The sequence below is a fragment of the Mesoplodon mirus genome, assembly GCF_964341445.2.
Source record: "Mesoplodon mirus genome assembly, chromosome: 9".
NCBI lineage: Eukaryota > Metazoa > Chordata > Mammalia > Artiodactyla > Ziphiidae > Mesoplodon > Mesoplodon mirus.
Genome location: NC_138985.1, coordinates 70415269 through 70434128, shown reverse-complemented (window position 1 = coordinate 70434128; position 18860 = coordinate 70415269). Strand labels below are relative to the sequence as shown.

At 39.0% G+C, this 18860-nt stretch overlaps 1 protein-coding gene across 1 annotated transcript in view; it reads right to left on the bottom strand.

Annotated features, from left to right (window-relative positions):
* Window positions 1–18860, bottom strand: part of ITPRID1 (ITPR interacting domain containing 1) — a 104987-nt gene that overhangs the window by 71393 nt on the left and 14734 nt on the right. Inside the window, 3 exon segments of the mRNA XM_082632438.1 lie at window positions 11–54; window positions 377–428; window positions 1731–1872. Coding sequence (XP_082488564.1) covers window positions 11–54; window positions 377–428; window positions 1731–1872 — 238 coding nt within the window.

The window sequence follows — 18860 nt, the reverse complement described above, 5'->3', positions numbered from 1 at the left end:
CTGGTCTTACCAATGTTGTTGATGACTGGCTGAAGGTTTTCATTTACAGAGACACTATAAAGAAACAAAAGTATTGTGAGTCAAACAATGTGTGTAAATAAATTATGCTAAATTGCTCCTTAATTAAACAGAGTTATGCAGTTAGGCTTTATTACAAGAGGACTTTTGGAAACCAATGAACAGCTGGGGGCTGAAATAATATTATTCTATTTTGTACTTCTAAACCGATATATAACTTTTGCAATAACAGAGTAATCCTTCAAACACCCAGTTAAATGAAAATCCCTACATGTCACACCTGTCCCAGAAGAATTACCCATAATGTTTTCATGGATCTTTGCAAGAAGGATGGGTAAGGGCATAAAGAAACACTTACAAGAATTCAGAGTCCAGCCAGTGTTGAATACTTTCTTGTTTGGAATCTTCTACTAATGAGAAACAGACCAGTCAGTCAAAGCATAACCAGCTAAAGTGATCTCACCCTGTTATTCAGCCACCACCCAATAGGTCTGTTTCCTAGTATTTAGTCACATGCTTCTATAAGCATATTCATTTTTTCCCCAAGGCAAAACTTCCGGTTTTCCATAATCAGCTTTTCCTGAAAATGAAGTGTAAACTTGCCAAAAGACTAACTTAAAAAAAAAAGAGAGAGAGAAAGAAAAAAATGTGAAAAGGAAAAAAATCACCAAAGAGCAAGAGATGTTAGAATAATTTTAAAATTACCTGGTGTGAATACAAAGGGTAAAAAAGCATAGGAGACTTTTGTCTTTCTCTTGTTGGATATAAATCTCATGGAGCCTCTCCTTACTGAATCACATTTACATAAGGCAGCTAGCCAGTGATGTTCATTTGCAAGGAGTTCTCTGCCAGGTTAGAAACCAAATTTGCATTCATTCCAGGGGCAAATTGCACTACAGTCCCAGAATTGCCAAAGGCACCCTGTGTTAAAAAGGCATCTAGTCTTTTAAGGTGGATCTTTATCACTGGCTCAACAAATAGTCAACAGGCAAAAAGGAAAGGATATAAAAGTAGTTTTCCTGTAAATATTTGTTTCCATTCTGGTTGGTTACAGGTTACTCTGGGCTTATTTTCTTTGACTTTATCCTACGAAGCAGTGAGGTACCTGAATTACCCCCTCACAAGGTGTCTGGTGAACCAAAAAGGCCAAGTGGACATGGGAGGTGCTTAGTCTTCAACTGAGGTACTGTGAAGGGATAGAATAAATTGGTGGTGGGCAAAGAAGAAAAGCCATCAAACAGTTACATCATAAAAAATCAAACAAACAAAAAATCACAGTGAAGGGAGAAGTGTTTTCTTACTTATTACTCTTTAAACAATTAAAATTATTATCAACACCTTGTGCAAGACCCAGCAAATAAAAGCCTTTCAATAAAATGTTTGATGTCCTACAAGAAGCTTCATGTCTCTGGCATGGACTCCACATAGCTTTATGATCCTGGGGACTTAGGATGAGGGGATCTTGGAGTGGAAAGGAAGCAGAGTTCATTCGTTAGTTGGTCTGTTTCCATCAAGAAGGTCTGTGTCTTAGGTGCTTGTAGGGCAAGTCAGATGTGCCCATTTCATAGAAGTTTCTGGTATCATGCCAGGAATACTGGTATCTTCAAAGTCAAGTGTTTGTTCCAAAATCATTTGCCCCCAGCCCCAAACCCCCATATCCCTCACCACTCACAGTAGGTTGGATTCAAATAGCCCTGAGGGCCCGTTCTCACCCAGCATGGGGGTGGTGAGACTGTGGCTCTCCTCCTCAGAGCCAGGGGGCAGCTGCTCATCCAGGGGAGCCCATGTCCTCTTGGTGGACCTCAGCATGTCTCTCCTGCTCTTTTCCTGGTCTCCTTGAGACTTCTCCGCCATCTTTAAGAGAGTAATTCAACAAGCTAATTAAAAACACACATACAAACAGATTAGACACAAAGAGCTCAGCTTTCAGGTTTGGCTCAGTGAGAGGGAGAGGACGACAGGATTCACAATTCAATGAGTGGACCCAGCTTTACAATTTTTGGGAGCCTGGCTCACCTACCCAAGCAAGGTCCCTGTCTCAATGAGATAACTGTTTCTTTCTCAATGGAGAGGCAGCTGGAGACCAAGGACTAATGTGGTCTCACCCTTCACCAGGCCACACCCACACTCTGGATGATTCAATCTGGTGTTCTGGGATGTGGATGGCAAGCAAAGAAATTGGACTGGAGGACCTACCCAGCCAAGGAGAAAGTTTAAAAGCACTGATTAATATAATAAGTATCCTTCAAATTCATCCAACAGTTACATCTATAACAATATGTTTAGAGACCCAAAATGTAAAAAATAAGGGCTTTGGCTGAGTCTCATCTCTGCAATTTATTGTGTGGCCTTGAATAAATTATATAACCTCTCTGCATTCCCTTATTTTTAATTGGGGATCAATTGCACTGAATTTTAATAACTGTTAACCTCAGCAGAATACTTATTATGTGCTAGATTCTATGCTGAATTCTATAATCTGTTATTTAATTTAATTGTCAATGAAGGAAGTGATCTAATTGCTTTTTTAAATGAATTTATTTATTTATTTATTTATTTATGGCTGCATTGGGTCTTTGTTGCTGTGCGCGGGCTTTCTCTAGCTGCTGCGAGCAGGGGCTACTCTTCGTTGTGGTGCGTGGGCTTCTCATTGTGGTGGCTTCTCTTGTGGAGCATGGGCTCTAGGTGTGCAGGCTTCAGTAGTTGCGGTGCGTGGGCTCAGTAGTTGTGGCTCACAGACCCTAGAGCACAGGCTCAGTAGTTGTGGCGCATGGGCTTAGGTGTTCCACAGCATGTGGGATCTTCCCGGACCAGGGCTCAAACCCGTGTCCCCTGTCTTGGCAGGGGGATTCTTAACCACTGCACCACCAGGGAAGTCCAGAAGTAATCTAATTGTCACAATTTTGTAGTAAATCTAAGAGCAGTGGGGTTAAGTTGCTTACCCAAAGTCACACAACAACCAGGATTCACACCCAGGCTCTGGACTCTAAGCATGTTCCCATGACAATTAAGCTGCACTATCTGCCCTGTAAGATGGTTGGGATAATTAGGATATTAATAAATACATTATTTACATGGCACAAGAAATACAGGCTGTCCCCATCATCTCATTTGACATTTATTAGTATAGTTGTGAGGCTCACAGAGTAAGAAAGGAGACAGAAGTTTAGAGAAGCTGTGTAAATTGTGTAAACTTCCCAGACTATCAGCACATAGAGAACAAAGGCCTCCTTCTTACTAGTTGATGTGTCAGTATTTGATTGCATTCTCAGCATATAGTAGGTGCTAAATAAATATGTACAAAACTAAAGTAGCAAAGCTAGAGTTCAAAACCACTAAACCGTGACTGAATTCCTTCCATGGCATCTACTTGAAATGCATTAATTTATTCTTCAAGTTTAGAGAAATGAACGAATAGTCAAATACCTACTTCAGCAGCATGTCTTGCATCCCTAAACTTATGCATAATCACTGATCACATGACATGTAGACAATCATTTCTAATCAGCATTTTAACAAGTCAAGTTGTTCAGGTTTATTATAGACATTTGAATATTTTCGTTTAATTACAGATGAGCATTCCAGGTGCAATTGTCAATAAGGGTCTTCCTATATGATTTATATATTAAAATTCTGTCATTCAGTTGAAGTATAAATATACAATTACTGTTGCAATAATAAATTACTGCAAAAATTAATTGTGATGACTGTTAATTTTATGTTTAAAAAAGCAATTATTAAGAAATCTCAATTAATTAAAATTTAAGGCAAAGGGTGGACAGTTAATATCTATACTAATTGTAGGTCTTTTAGCCAGCTAACTTTAGAAAGTTAACTTTAGGAATATCTTCTGGGAGCAAATAAATGTTTATAAAAATTTCTATGATAACGTAAGACAAAAATCATACAGAGATGATTACATTTCCAAAATTTACAGAATTATTTCATATGCTAGAATTCATAACGGCAAAATAAAGTTTAGAAACTACATTTAATTTTTGGTATCAAGGTGATGGTGGCCTCGTAGAATGAGTTTGGGAGTGTTCCTCCCTCTGCTATATTTTGGAAGAGTTTCAGAAGGATAGGTGTTAGCTCTTCTCTAAATGCTTGATAGAATTCGCCTGTGAAGCCATCTGGTCCTGGGCTTTTGTTTGTTGGAAGATTTTTTATCACAGTCTCAATTTCAGTGCTTGTGATTGGTCTGTTCATATTTTCTATTTCTTCCTGATTCAGTCTTGGCAGGTTGTGCATTTCTAAGAATTTGTCCATTTCTTCCAGGTTGGCCATTTTATTGGCATAGAGTTGCTTATAGTAATCTCTCATGATCTTTTGTATTTCTGCAGTGTCAGTTGTTACTTCTCCTTTTTCATTTCTAATTCTATTGATTTGAGTCTTCTCCCTTTTTTTCTTGATGAGTCTGGCTAATGGTTTATCAATTTTGTTTATCTTCTCAAAGAACCAGCTTTTAGTTTTATTGATCTTTGCTATCGTTTCCTTCATTTCTTTTTCATTTATTTCTGATCTGATCTTTATGATTTCTTTCCTTCTGCTAACTTTGGGATGTTTTTGTTCTTCTTTCTCTAATTGCTTTAGGTGCAAGGTTAGGTTGTTTATTCGAGATGTTTCCTGTTTCTTAAGGTGGGATTGTATTGCTATAAACTTCCCTCTTAGAACTGCTTTTGCTGCATCCCATAGGTTTTGGGTCGTCGTGTCTCCATTGTCATTTGTTTCTAGGTATTTTTTAATTTCCTCTTTGATTTCTTCAGTGATCACTTCGTTATTAAGTAGTGTATTGTTTAGCCTCCATGTGTTTGTATTTTTTACAGATCTTTTCCTGTAATTGATATCTAGTCTCATAGCATTGTGGTCGGAAAAGATACTTGATACAATTTCAATTTTCTTAAATTTACCAAGGCTTGATTTGTGACCCAAGATATGATCTATCCTGGAGAATGTTCCATGCGCACTTGAGAAAAATGTGTATTCTGTTGTTTTTGGATGGAATGTCCTATAAATATCAATTAAGTCCATCTTGTTTAATGTATCATTTAAAGCTTGTCTTTCCTTATTTATTTTCATTTTGGATGATCTGTCCATTGGTGAAAGTGGGGTGTTAAAGTCCCCTACTATGAGTGTGTTACTGTCGATTTCTCCTTTTATGGCTGTTAGTATTTGCCTTATGTATTGAGGTGCTCCTATGTTTGGTGCATAAATATTTACAATTGTTATATCTTCTTCTTGGATGGATCCCTTGATCATTATGTAGTGTCCTTCTTTGTCTCTTCTAGTAGTCTTTACTTTAAAGTCTATTTTGTCTGATATGAGAATTGCTACTCCAGCTTTCTTTTGGTTTCCATTTGCATGGAATATCTTTTTCCATCCCCTTACTTTCAGTCTGTATGTGTCTCTAGGTCTGAAGTGGGTCTCTTGTAGACAGCATATATATGGGTCTTGTTTTTGTATCCATTCAGCCAATCTGTGTCTTTTGGTGGGAGCATTTAGTCCATTTACATTTAAGGTAATTATTGATATGTATGTTCCTGTTCCCATTTTCTTAATTGTTTTGGGTTCATTATTGTAGGTCTTTTACTTCTGTTGTGTTTCTTGCCTAGAGAAGTTCCTTTAGCATTTGTTGTAAAGCTGGTTTGGTGGTGCTGAACTCTCTCAGCTTTTGCTTGTCTGTAAACGTTTTAATTTCTCCATCAAATCTGAATGAGATCCTTGCTGGGTAGAGTAATCTTGGTTGCAGGTTTTTCTCCTTCATCACTTTAATTATGTCCTGCCACTCCCTTCTGGCTTGTAGAGTTTCTGCTGAGAGATCAGCTGTTATCCTGATGGGGATTCCCTTGTGTGTTATTTGTTGTTTTTGCCTTGCTGCTTTTAATATGATTTCTTTGTGTTTAATTTTTGACAGTTTGATTAATATGTGTCTTGGCATATTTCTCCTTGGATTTATTCTGTATGGGACTCTCTGTGCCTCCTGGACTTGATTAACTATTTCCTTTCCCATATTAGGGAAGTTTTCAACTATAATCTCTTCAAATATTTTCTCAGTCCCTTTCTTTTTCTCTTCTTCTTCTGGAACCCCTATAATTCGAATGTTGGTGCGTTTAATGTTGTCCCAGAGGTCTCTGAGACTGTCCTCTGTTCTTTTCATTCTTTTTTCTTTATTTTGCTCTGCAGCAGTTATTTCCACTATTTTATCTTCCACCTCACTTATCCGTTCTTCTGCCTCAGTTATTCTGCTATTGATCCCATCTAGAGTATTTTTTATTTCATGTATTGTGTTTTTAATCGATGCTTGATTCATCTTTAGTTCTTCTAGGTCCTTGTTAACTGTTTCTTGCATTTTGTCTATTCTATTTCCAAGATTTTGGATCTGGGAAATAGAATCTTGGATCATCTTTACCATCATTATTCTGAATTCTTTTTCAGGTAGACTGCCTATTACCTCTTCATTTGTTAGATCTGGTGGGTTTTTATCTTGCTCCTTCTCCTGCTGTGTGTTTTTCTGTCTTCTCATTTTGCTTATGTTACTGTGTTTGGGGGTCTCCTTTTTGCAGGCTGCAGGTTCGTAGTTCCCGTTGTTTTTGGTGTCTGTCCCCAGTGGCTAAGGTTGGTTTAGTGGGTTGTGTAGGCTTCCTGGTGGAGGGGACTAGTGCCTGTGTTCTGGTGGATGAGGCTGGATCTTGTCTTTCTGGTGGGCAGGTCCACGTCTGGTGGTGTGTTTTGGGGTGTCTGCAGACTTTTTATGAGTTTAGGCCACCTCTCTGCTAATGGGTGGCGTTGTGTTCCTGTCTTGCTAGTTGTTTGGCTTAGGGTGTCCAGCACTGTAGCTTGCTGGTCGTTGAGTGAAGCTGGGTGCTGGTGTTGAGATGGATATCTCTGGAAGATTTTTGCCGTTTGATATTATGTGGAGCTGGGAGGTCTCTTGTGGACCAGTGTCCTGAAGTTGGCTCTCCCACCTCAGAGGCACAGCACTGACTCCGGGCTCCTCAATTTGGGATGATGTGTTGTCTATTCATGTATTCCACAGATGCAGGGTACATCAAGTTGATTGTGGAGCTTTAATCCGCTGCTTCTGAGGCTGCTGGGAGAGGTTTCCCTTTCTCTTCTTTGTTCTCACAGCTCCTGGGTCTCAGCTTTGGATTTGGCCCCGCCTCTGCGTGTAGGTCGCCGGAGGGCGTCTGTTCTTCGCTCAGACAGGACAGGGTTAAAGGAGCAGCCTCTTCGGGGACTCTGGCTCACTCAGGCCGGGCGGGAGGGAGGGGCACGGAGTGCGGGGCGAGCCTGCAGCGGCAAAGGTCGGCGTGACGTTGCACTAGCCCGAGGCGCGCCGTGCGTTCTGCCAGGGAAGCCGCCCCTGGATCCCGGGACCCCGGCAGTGGCGGGCTGCACAGGCTCCCGGAAGGGCGGTGTGGGCAGTGACCTGCGCTCGCACACAGGCTTCTTGGCGGCGGCAGCAGCAGCCCCAGCGTCCCACGCCCGTCTCTGGGCTCCGCGCTTTCAGTCGCGACTCGCGCGTCTGTGGAGCCCCTTTAAGCAGCGCTCTTAATCCCCTCTCCTCGCGCACCAGGAAACCAAGAGGGATGAAAAAGTCTCTTGCCTCTTCGGCAGCTCCAGAGTTTTCCTGGACTCCCTCCCGGCTAGCTGTGGCACATTAGCCCCCTTCAGGCTGAGTTCTCGCCGCCAGCCCCAGTCCTCTCCCTGCGCTCTGACCGAAGCCCGAGCCTCAGCTTCCAGCGCTGCGCGCCCCAGCGGGCGAGCAGACAAGCTTCTCGGGCTGGTGAGTGCCGCTCGGCACTGATCCTCTGTGTGGGGATCTCTCCGCTTTGCCCTACCCAGGTATGTGGGGGGTTTCTTGCCTTTTGGGAGGTCTGGGGTCTTCTGCCAGCGTTCAGTAGGTGTTCTGTAGGAGTTGTTCCACGTGTAGCTGTATCTACATTTAATTTTTAGTTTAATTTTTGAGTAAAAAAAAAGTTCTCTTTGGTAATGCCTTGTATCTTGTATGTGGGAATTATAATAAAAGCATCAACTCTGACAGTACAAAATCTCACAAGGAGGAAACCTCCAAAATCATGCTCAACAACATTCATGAAATATCAAACTCCATAAAGGATCAGGGCTTGAAGGAAAGAATAATGTATTACAAAAAAAATAACATTCCCCCAGTAATCTTGCTCCTCCACTGACCTCAGCTGAAAGTCAGTTTCTGTTTATCACAAAGATTTTGCTTTGTAGTGGCAGCAAGGGCTGTCAAGCAGTTCAGTCCTCAAATTGCTGCTTCTGTACTATAATGTTGAATTTTCACCTAGCTACCACTTTCTCAAACACAGCACTGTAAAAGTCATCCAGATTTTAGATAATGGTGCTGCTTTATTCATATATCCCCAAACTTCCATTCTACAATGGCATGTGTGACCTCAGCCACCAGCCTTGCACAGCCAGTGAGGATATGCTCCCTGCCTGCTCAGTTGTACTTGGCTTTAGAGCAGGAAAAAGCTTGCCAAGGAAAGTGGGAACCCTTGCTAAAAGCAAGGGTCAGGGACAGGTTTGTAAAGAAAAACTCGTTTGTTCCCTCTGTTATAGTGGATGCCTTCCCCATTAGTAAACAAATCTGCTTCTGGAAATGTATTCTCTGATGCTTGAATGACCTTGCTTTGGCATCCACTGGCTTGACCCACAGAGAGTCCTTTGGAAAGGGACACAAATCAGGTGGCAGGCCCAAACAGTCCAGTGGACTGACTGGGCAGAAGTTATGTCATGTGGCCTCTGCTGACTCATCTAGTTAACCCCTCCCCAGGACCGCTTGGAACCTGTCTTGCCAACTCTGACTTGGCCCAAAGTGAATCCTCATTCTGGATTGCATAGTCTCCTGTGCCTGAGAGGCCCTCCTCTCTCTTCAGTTCCCTTGTATCATGATTACTATGTCATTAATCGTTATGTGTATAAAGAACTGCCATTAACATGGGAAATTTCTTATATTATCTAGTTTAACTGAAAAAAACAAGAGGATGTGAAACTATATATGCATCAAGAACTCAATTTTGCAGGAACAAGACCAAAACCAATGTATTGAAGAGACAAAAATTAACATACTGAAATGTTATCAGAGTTTCAAAATTTTTTAAATAGTCAAAATGAGAAAAAAATTGGCTTTGTTACATTAATATTACATCACAGTTTCTTTCACTTGAGCAAATTCAACCATACATGATACTCAGAGCAATGATAATGATTACATCTTTGTCCTCTGGAATTATTTAACTTTTTGCACCTCAACGCAAACAGGTTGTCTTGCCAAATTGGTAGTTCATACTGCGGAATAGAGACTGTGCTTTATTTACCTCTGTATTTCTCATAGATCCCAGCACAGCATTTTACCCTGAGTAAATAATCTTTAACTATTAGTTGCTTGCTTGGTTATTGGGAAAGGAACGCGCAGTTGGCTTAGCTAGTATTCTTGGTTGGTATGTGGTTAAAAGAGCAAGTGTTTTCAGATCAGATAACTCCAGGTTTTAATCAGCTCTGCTGCTTTTCTGACATCTCCTTGGGGAAATTTTCAAATTCCTCTGATAATCTGTTTCCTCATCTCTGTAATGAGTATGAAATAGTAACTTCATAGGGTTGTTGGGAAAATTTAATGAAAAATGTATATAGAACAATCAATACCCATATTGGTCAGTTTTTTTTTTTTTCTTCTCTTCATGTTGCCTCTTGTCATTGTTCTGGCAAGAACTGTCAAGTAAAGAAGATGAATCAACAACCAATGCAATAGTTTTTCTCAGAGGAGATAAATTTGACACTTATTTTGTAGATAACCCATGTCATCTTGAGATTACTTAGTTTGGATTATTGAGAAGTAGATATATTTGGGGAGTATGAGAATAAAATAATTCTGTGACCATGAGAATGCAGATTTCCCTGAGACTAGTTAGAGGTTCATATCAGACTTTGGAAATTCCCTTAACTATGGACTTAATTTCAAGGTTATAATTACAGGCTGTAGCTCTAGCCTTGGCCACCACTTCTGAATGAGCCCTGTGGTCAAGAAGAGAACTTCATAATGAGACAACAGCTCCAAGGCATTCTGGGTCCACAAGGGATCTCACGATCTCTATGTCTCCCTCTGGATTCTTGTTATCACAGCCTTTGTTCAAGCCTTCGTAAGATCTCACATAGTATCCAGGCTTGCCTTTCTCCCCTCTATCTTCTATATGTAATGCCTTCCCTAGTAGCAGGATTTAAGAGAAGTCTACATAGAGCCATGGGCTCCAGGAAGACCTGTCCCTTTTCCAGCTGTAATGCCATTCATAGATGTTTGAAAAGGAAGCCCCCAGAGCTCCTTATATTCTCAAAAAGATAATTACCATGAGCCTCAGAACCACTCACCTCTCTTCACAAACTAAGAGATCAGTACTGAGAGGCTGACACTCAAAGAGAACTGATTTACATTTCTTGCCCTAGGAGGCCACAGGATTAATCCCATCATGCCCTAGAGCCATGCTCATATAGCAGTGAATGTTGCCTCATCTGGCCCAGTCTCCCACCCTTTCAGGACTCTCCTAACCCTTGTGCCCTCTGGAATTCATAGATTGGAACCCACCAAATCCCCTTTATCTGAAGCTCTTCACTGAATGTCCCTTCAATTCTTTCTCTAATTGAAACCTGGACATAGCTTCCTTTGTCACCATCTCAAGTTGTGGCTTGTTCTTTTTTGCCCATTGAATTAGGAACATAGTCTTGAAGATGGTGTAAATTTCCTTCATGTTCTTCATTGCTGCTTTCAGATCTTGTTTCCTCTGTCCTTTGAAGAGCATGCTATCAGACTATGTAGGACATCAACATCTAGGACATTTGCCCCATTTACTGAAAGTTTTAAGATGGTATTTCTGTCATCTTTCTGGAAGATTTTGTTATCAATCTAGATGACTTATCAACAACTGAGCACTCAGTTTAATAATCTGTCCACTTTTCATATCTGGAGAAAACCACAATTCGAAAAGACAATGCACCCCAATGTTCACTGCAGCACTATTTACAATAGCCAAGACATGGAAGCAACCTAAATGTTCACTGACAGATGAATGGATAAAGAAGATGTGGTGTATACACATACAATGGAATACTACTCAGCCATAAAAAAGAATGAAATAATGCCATTTGCAGCAACATGGATGGACTTAGAGATTATCATACTAAGTGAAGTAAGCCAGACAAAGACAAATATCATATGATATCACTTATATGTGGACCCCCCACCAAAAAAAAGATAGAAGTAAACTTATATGCAAAACAGAAATAGACCCAGAGACACAGAAAACAAACTTATGGTTACCAAAGGGGAAAGGAGGGGAGGGATAAATTAGGAGTTTGGGATTAAACAGATACACTACTATATATAGAATAGATAACCAACAAGGACCTACTGTATAGCATAGGGAACTATACTCACTATTTTGTAATAACCTATAAGGGAAAAGAATCTGAAAAAAAATACATATATATATATATATATTATATATATGCATGTATAACAATCACTTTGCAGTACACCTGAAACTAACAATATTGTAAATCAACTATACTCCAATTAAATAAAAATCTGCTCACTCTCAACAATCCTTCACTCTACTTGATTCTCATACTTCAACATTGTAAATGAACATCCTTTTAAATCCCAATTTCAAGCATCCCCTGTCACCACTATTCTGCTCACATCTTTGCCTGGGCACAATTACCGGGTCATTCCCTTCAGTTTACAACATGGTATAATGTTTCCCATCTTAAAATAATCCTCCACTGACCCTTTCAATCTGTCTCCAACTCCTACTCTACTTTGCTATTCAACCGACGGTGATTCCCAAATTCACGTTTCCAAATCTGGCCCATAGCTTCAGAATAAGGTCCCCGAGACTCAGAATGGGGTATTCCCAGTTACGTGACATCTCCACTTAGATACTTATAGACAGCTTTAACTTAATATGTACCACACTGAATTCTTCGTTCTTTCCTTGACTTCTACATGACCCTCCCACGTACCTGCATCTATTACAGTGTCCGTCTCAATAAATAGTACCACTATTCAAGTAGTTGCTCAGGCCAAGAACTTGTGAGTCTTCCTTGATTCCTCTGTTCCTTTCACATCGCACATCAAGCCATTAAGTTGAGAGAGAGAGGCAGACAGACAGACAAAGGAGCCCTTGCAATATATCTCAGACCAACCACCTTCACTGGTATCAACCTGACGTGAAGCAGAACTTGTAGCTTCACGTGGATCATAGCAAAGATTCCCATCCACACCTCCCATTCTCTTTATAACCCACTCAAATCAGCATAATAATGGTCAACTATCAGTTCTTATCATTTTAGAATTTTCAGCAGCATTTGATATAGCTGACCCCTTCCTCTTAATGGAAACAATCTTTTCATTTGTTTTTTAATACCACAGTTTCCCAGGTTTCCTCCTATCTCACTCAAAGCTTTTTTTTTTTAAGCTCTTTTGCTGGTTTTCTCCTTTCCAACCTCTAAATTTTGAATGGTCTATACCACAGTCCTCAGCCCTCTCTTATCCTATCTACATGCTCTCCCTACATGAGTGCGGCTTTAACTGCTACTCTCTAATTCCACAGTTCAGTGTAAATCACTATTAAAGTATTTTTACATTGTTTTATAAGTCTGCTTAATGTCTGTTTAACAACTCTGCTTAACCATCTCTGTTCTTCAGGACAGAGATCTTGGCTCTCATATCATAATTATGTGGAAAAGATAATGTATGTTTGTTGATTGAATGAATGAATGCCAACAAGGGATTGAGAATATCAAAGAAAATCTGGTTATGAAATCATTAAGAATGGTTTGGTATTTAGCAGTTAACTTATCAGAAGGTGCAACTTGCCAGGAACAGGTATACAGAATCAGGGAATAGTGCATTGTGGATCTGAATTTTAAAAGTGATAAGATTTTATATATATATTCATATATACACACACACATGCATATATATATATATAACATAACCATTTTGAAGCAGAATTTTCTGTCATCGCTTGATGCCCACTTCTGCCATTTTGACCAAAACTATCTGAGTAGATACCTTTTTCTACTCTTATGAGCCTTCCAACAGCTAACAAGCAGATGAAAGATATTAATTCATCACCAGGGAAATTAATCAACAAATAGTTAATTGGTATATGACATTGGGCATGTAGTTTCAAGTTGTCTTGGGATGTAATTTCTTCTTGCGTGATATGAGAGAATTGGATGAGATGAGATAAAACCATAAATTGATTATTCAATTTCTAGCCTCCACACAGACTGTTTAATATTTGACCAATGGAGCTCATATTTAAAAATTATTTTAAAGCTATATTCATCAAAACTATAAAGTGAGAATAAAACATTGTTCCTATTACTCACAAGTTTGGAAGACCACTCAAAAACTCAAGCAACAAACCCAAGCCAGGAATGCCCTTCTGCTCTTCCTACCTATCCAAGTATCAAAGTCCCACAGATACTTGTAAATGTTCCCAAATGATTCAGTGAAGTAGAGGCAGAGCCTGGGGAATAGAGTGTTCTGTCATCACTCTGCTGGGAGGAACAAGCAGTCTGTGATGACTTGTTCTGTGGGTGGTTTCCTCCCACCAGGAAATATGTGAAGGGTGTTCACTCCTGCCATTTAGGAGCAAGCTGGATCTAAAGACAAGGCAGTTGTGCCCAAGTTGGAACCCAAAGTCAGTTCTCTTGGACTTGGAGCTTTCCTCTTTTGCTGGGGAAAATAAGCAAAAGATTATTATTTCAAGAACCTTATATACAGCTTCCTGGAAACTTGAAATGACTCTGAGGCTGGTAAAGTTGGATCGAATGATCCATCTGCTGCTAGCTCTGTTCCAGTCCCTTTCCAGCTTTAAAGAGATTTTAATTTCTCAATGACCCCCTCCTTTGTCATCATTTCTACTCTTGTCTTCCAAACATTTGCTTTGCTTCATGCTAGGGAGGGAAGATGAAAGGATGTGGGGGCATCTATGCACTACTTCTGGTCTCCCATTTCAACATCATTGCAGCCTAGGTTCCTTCATGTACATCATATTCTGGATACACAGAACTACTTGTTCCCAAATGTGCCCTCCTCTCTGATCCCACTGGGTACAGATCCTTCTATAGTGCTGCCCCTTCTCCTTACTGGATACTATCTCATTGAGTTCAAACAGAACTTATTCTGTAGAACTTTTTCTCCTTATCACTCTCCACTCCCACCCCAGCCTGCTTCTGGAACTCACAGCAAGCTGTGTGACCCCTTATTGTAGCACTCTTCACACTCAAGTAGTTTTTTTTTACACTTCTGCCTTTCTCACTCATCTAAATGGACTTGTTGGGGACAAGGACCATGACTTACTCATTTTTGTATCCATGATACTTAGTCTGGGACATGGATGATAACAGGTGATTAGCAATAACTGCTTAATGAATGTATAATTACTTCTGACCCTGGACTCTGTCTTTGCTCAAAATTGTGGGAATTGTGAGTTACTCATCTTTGTAATCTTCATCATTTTAGGCAAGGTACTGTACACCTGTAGTTGCTCATAAAAGCACATGGTATAAATGAACTATAAGTTAAATAAATTCAATAATGATATCTACTAATTCAATTCAGTTCAATATTTTACTGTCTACTGTGTACAAAGAAACTTTGAGAAGTTTACAGTATAAGAAGTAGAATTTATTAACTACATATTGTGAAGCAGAATATGCATTTTAAAAGAAGTACAATACAGCCGTTTTCAAAAACTAAAAGAGGAAAACGTTCTTTTAGGGGCATAAGAAAAGGCTTCTTGGAAGCGAAAGTATTCATTCTGGCTCCTGAAGATGGGATAATGGGTAGGCAAGCATTCTAGACAAGGGGTTCAAAACACATGTAAGCAATGATAGCATAAATTTTACCAAAGGGCTATTAACCGGTGACTTTGCAACAATTAAACAGATGTTCTTCAGTGTTAACTTACTGAAACCTTGTGTCATCTTATCTGACAGTGTGATGATTAATTTTATGTGTTCACTTCACTGGGACGCAGGGTGCCCAAAGAGCTGGCTAATTATTATTTCTGGGTGTGTCTGTGAGGGTGTTTCCAGAAGAGATTAGCATTTGACTCAGTAGGTTGAGTAATGCAGATTGTTCTCCCCACTGTGGATGAGTATCATTCAATCTGCTGAGGGCCTGAATAGAAGAAAAAGGGTGAAGGGAAAATTCTTTTTCTCTGCCTGATTGATTGAGTTGGGACATGAGTCTCCTCCTGCTTGGGAAGTCGGATTTATACTATTGACGCTCCTGGTTATCAAGTTTCGGACTCAGATGGGAACCTCACCACCAGCTTTCCTGGGGTCTCCAGCTGGCAGATGACATATCATGGAACGTCTCAAGTTCCGTTATTGTGTGAGGCAATTCCTTATAATAAATCTCTCGATAGATAGACAGACACATAGGTAGGTAGAGATATTTCTTTCTCTGCATATATCTATGTCTGTATCTATCTACATATCTATGTATCTATGTTCTGTTTCATTTCTCTGGAGAAAGCTGACCAATGCAGGTGTTTATTTCTCTCTCTTTTAAAAAAAATCTTTTATTTATTATAAAAGTCTTTTTAATAGATCTTTATTGGAGTATAATTGCTTCACAATACTGTGTTAGTTTCTGTTGTACAACAAGGTGAATCAGCCATATAGTTGGGCTCTATCACACTTTCCTTCCATCTACCTTTCCTAATAACCTTCGCAAATGACTGGTCCAGCAATTTGCTTTAAGATCTTCAGGTGCATACATCTCAAGTTTAAAAGTATACTGTTACACAATAAAAACTGCATCATATTTCAGTTCAATAGGAAACTAACACGATGGTAAAGATCTTAATTATATAAATGAGAAAGTATTCACAAAGAAATAGCTGATAGTGAAGAGAAGAGATCAAGATTTAAGCCAACTCCTGTGCCTAAACACGCTTTCCTCCTAGACTTCTTACAGAGGCAAATTCTAGCAGTATTCTTTACTCCTTTGGTATCAGAGATGTCATCATTGTTCCTTTCCCACTGTGATCATAACCATAAAATCTCAGGGAATGTAGCAAAGGGAATAGATCTTATTCATTATAAATGATCTTAAGAAACTGTCATGATATTACAGCTTCGTACCCACTGACTGTGTTGGGAAGACAAACTCTTCCCAGATAAAATCTGCATATGCAAAAATAAGTTATGTATGCATTGTTAAAAAGATTCCTGCATTAAGGCAGGAAGACTTTGTACTATTTCTTACAACCAACAGTATGTGAATCTACAATTATTTCTAAATTAAATATTAATTAAAAAACAAAAAATAAAACAAAAGAAAAAGAGCCCTAAAAATTCATCAAAATAAATTTCAATAGTGTTAATGATTTAATGTGAAAAAATGAAATACAAATAGTCCTAGAAAAAAATATTGTGAATATTTTTTCTAATCTTGGGGTGGTAAAAGCCTGGAGAGAAATGACACCAAAGGCAATGAAGGGAAATCATGATGGATTTAACCAGATAAAATTTTTAAATTTACTGTGGCAAAAATAGTAAACATGTCAAAATGTTTTAAAAAATGTAAAAATATTTGCAGTATATGTGACATTAAAAGTTTTCATATCCTTAATGTATGACATGCAATTACAAATCAAAAAGAAAAAGATACATGGAAGTAGAAGCAGTGTAATGATCAGGCAATTCAAAAATAGAAAATCTATGAATGACTAAAAAATGTAAATGTAATGTCTTATTATTTAAGAAAAGGAAAACTAAAAAGAGAATGAGTTACCATATTAGAGTTTCAGATAGAATTTCATTAGCGTGAGAATAGCTGACTCATGATTATTTTTGACTATTGCTTCCTCCTTTTAAGGTTTGAGTCCCACTATTAAATCATTTCCTAACATATTATAGTAAGACTGATAATTAGGTGATCTTTTGATGGCACTTTATAGTGAAAGGTTTATAGTGAGAAAAATGCATACTCTTTTTTTTTTTCCTTACAATTCTTCAATTTTCATCCCTGAATCAAATTGCCTGGCTTGTCAACTAAAAAATACAGGGTGTTCTGTTAAATTTAAATTTCAGGTAAAAAGTAAATAGTTTAGCATAAGTATGGGTCATACATTATTTGGGACCTATTCATACCAAAAAATTTTGCTGTCTATTTAAAATTCAAATGTAGGTACCTTGTATTTATCTGGCAAGCCTATCTTTGAATCAGCTTTCTCTACTCTTGCAAAAGAAGCTTTCACTTCTACAGCAGTTTCCACCTGTACCAGAAAGCCCACATGGCCTGAGCACATCAAGCTCAGTTTTCGTATTTAGTGAATTAACTGATTAGTTAAAAGCCAAAGAGTGTAACTCTTTTACTTCATCTTAACGAATTAGACTTCCTTCAGATAGTAAGGGAAAAGTGACACAAATGATCCAAGATACAAACAATAGATACAAAAGGAAGGAAATACAATTTCTGCATCTTAGAAACATTGCTTGAAATAATATTCACAACATAGAAGAAATAAGCTAACCATTTTGAGCCTAGAGCATTCCCCTGTGTTTTAGACCTTTCTGTGTTAATGGCAGCCACCCAGGCAGTCACAGGGATGCTGAAATCATCCAGGCCAGAACCCATGACAATTAGATTTCTTACCTTATTGCTAATAGTCTCTCTTCCTAGGAATCACTCCGTCACACAGCTGCAGGTATAAAAAAAGTTTCAGAACATGCCACAGCTGCCCTTTCATTCCAACTGAGAGAAAATGAGAACAGAGAACTAATATCCCCTCCCTCACAACAAACAAATGATAGAAGTTACTCTACCAGAAGGAATCTCAGCAGAGAAGTGGCCCTTGTAGTTAGTTTGCTGTAGTTGTTATCAAAAAGTGTTTGTAGTGGTCTTGGATGCTTTCCTGTCTCCTTAAGCATCACAGCTGCTAACATTAAAAAGGCTTTGTGACAGAACTGTGACCTAGGTTTTTATTTGTGCCTATTTAAAAGTTAGTCACAGAAAGCCAGGACAGTCTGCTTGCAAAGATCCGTGGTCAAGTCGGGGATAAAGATATGTAGTGAATCCCTTTACCCTCCCTTTTAAGGAAAGAAAGCAGCAAGAAAGTACTGGTTAGAAATAGCAGAAGTTATTAGTAAGAAGTCCTGGACTCAGAGGAATGCGTGGAGAATGGTTACAATGGTTCCAGTTGTGTTTTTATTTCTATGAATCCTCTTGCTGTCCCTCTGATCTGTTGGCAGTAGCATCAGGTCTGAATGCAAGACTGGAAAGCACTTCGCTGAGGAAGTAAAGCAAACTTGTCTTCATTTGGTTACCATGGTTATGGTACTGTGTGTTACCAACCTGATGATTTGCATTGCAAACCATCACTGGCAATGAGGACAGTGGAACTTGATATTCCAGGTGGAGAGGTTCAATTCACAGGAACTTCTATTGGAAAGTTCAGAGCAAAGAGAACATAAATATACACACATACTCCCAAACCCATAAAGAGGACCAAACTGTAAGTGCTAACAGTCAGTATTATCCTCCATGGAATTTCAGTATCTATAAAGTATTTTAGTTGAAAGATCAGACAATTTCATTTTAGAAAGGTAAATAAGCACATTATTGGCCTCATTTTAAAAAATTAAATTTCACAGTCACATTCAGCATGCATTCTTGTGAAAGACATAATGCTAAAGCACTCCCTAAAAATTATTCCATCCTGAGTCATGCATGCCAACAAATAGTCTTCATTTTGAAAAGCTGCATTAGCAGAGTTTGAAATGATGGAAAAGAC